Source organism: Colletotrichum abscissum (assembly GCF_030869225.1).
Source record: "Colletotrichum abscissum strain IMI 504890 chromosome Unknown Scaffold_325.1, whole genome shotgun sequence".
NCBI lineage: Eukaryota > Fungi > Ascomycota > Sordariomycetes > Glomerellales > Glomerellaceae > Colletotrichum > Colletotrichum abscissum.
The window spans coordinates 1-1485 of NW_026850238.1; the positions used below are offsets into that span (position 1 = coordinate 1).

At 49.6% G+C, this 1485-nt stretch overlaps 1 protein-coding gene across 1 annotated transcript; it reads right to left on the reverse strand.

Moving 5' to 3' along the window:
• Positions 1-54: 54 nt before the first annotated feature.
• Positions 55-1244, reverse strand: CABS01_17090 (G2/mitotic-specific cyclin; the record flags this gene model as incomplete). Its single annotated transcript, XM_060550417.1, has 4 exons — positions 55-372; positions 419-979; positions 1036-1124; positions 1175-1244. The coding sequence occupies 4 exons, from the start codon at positions 1242-1244 to the stop codon at positions 55-57; spliced, it is 1038 nt and encodes a 345-aa protein (XP_060397284.1).
• Between the last annotated feature and the right edge of the window lie 241 nt (positions 1245-1485).

Genomic DNA, 1485 nt, shown 5'->3' on the forward strand with positions numbered 1-1485 from the left:
GACAGGACAAAAAGCTCCACCACGCCTACCATGGAGATCATTACTTGTGTCCCTTTATATCTCCTCTTCCCATTCATCTTGTGAGCTGGACTCTGACGAGCTTGAGATGTTCTCTGGCGAGCTATCTGCTGACTCGTCCCAGGAGGGAACGTACAGGCCCTCATAATCCCACGGTTTGAAGCATCGTGGAAAAAAGGGAAGAATGCCGTTCGAGGTAAGGTCTACGACCTTGGCTGCTTCTCCAAACTGGGCAATCCGCATGGCTTTGATAGGTGTGGTGCTTTGTTCCTGTTGGCTGGTGTTCCACAACGCAGCCATTAGTGGTCTCAGCTCTACCGCCCTGTACCCAGAGAGCTTGATGTGCTTGTAGCTCTACTTCGGCATTAGCTTCGGTGGCGGCTGTAGGAGAGTTTCTCACCCAATCGAGTTCGAGACGATTCCTCGTGAATACAATCCGCAGAGCAAGGTAGTAGGCCGCTGCCGCAATCCGGCTCGGCTCAATTCCGACGTATCTTTCATCTAGTAGACTACACGTCGATAGATACTGCGCAAGCGGGAGCATGTTCGGCACCTTCGTGTCTGCGGTGCTGATCCGACGAAGGAACACGAACGGACTCGGTGTTTTGAGCGAGTTCTCTAAAACGTCAACTATGGTTGCCTTGATAAAAGGAACATCTTCTGGTTGGTATCGCTCTGCGAGACTACTATCGAGTTCAAACACAGAAGGTATGCTCGATCTTTCGAACTCGGTCGCAATGGCAAAGATGGTCGCTCCAATGACGTCGAGATGGTATTCTGACACGACTCGAACCGAGAGAAATCGGTCAAGACAGTTGACCGCTAGATAGACCGTCTCGATAGGGATGTGGAGATACGTTGCGAATCGAACGAACTTCGTACAGACCTGTAGTCGTGACGCCCATCTCTGCGAAACGCACTCTTGAATTTCCATGTAATGTGCCAAAGGCAAGGTCTTTCGCTGATTTCGGAAATTAGCGACAGCTCAGCCTGATGCTCGCGAGCGATCTTACTTACCTCAAGTCTTCTCAAAGAAAAGAGACTAGCGCTATCGTAGTCTTTGATTATTTCCGAGTCATCTTCATGAGGTAGATATTTCTTGTCGTCTGTTTTGTGTAAGCGTACCTTGGAGAATCACAGGACTCGAAACGCTCACCATTTCCAACATGCCACTTCGTCGCCCATATCTGGAAGCTTTCATGGGAGTCAAGAGCATGACCGGCCATAGATACTATGCAAGAAGGCACAAGCTTCTAGAGGTGCCTTCTTTGCAGGACTTTCGCGTTCTTCCGTCTGTGTTCATATCAGTTGCTTTTATCATCCAAAACAGTTCTCACCAAATGGCTTTTCACATGGACATGAAAGGCGGGTCTGGACCTTTCCGCCCCCCTATGCTCTTCTCTTTAAGGGATCGCCTCATGGCAGCCTTCCTCGTCATCACTCAAGAGGTAGATACTGCTCCAAGAC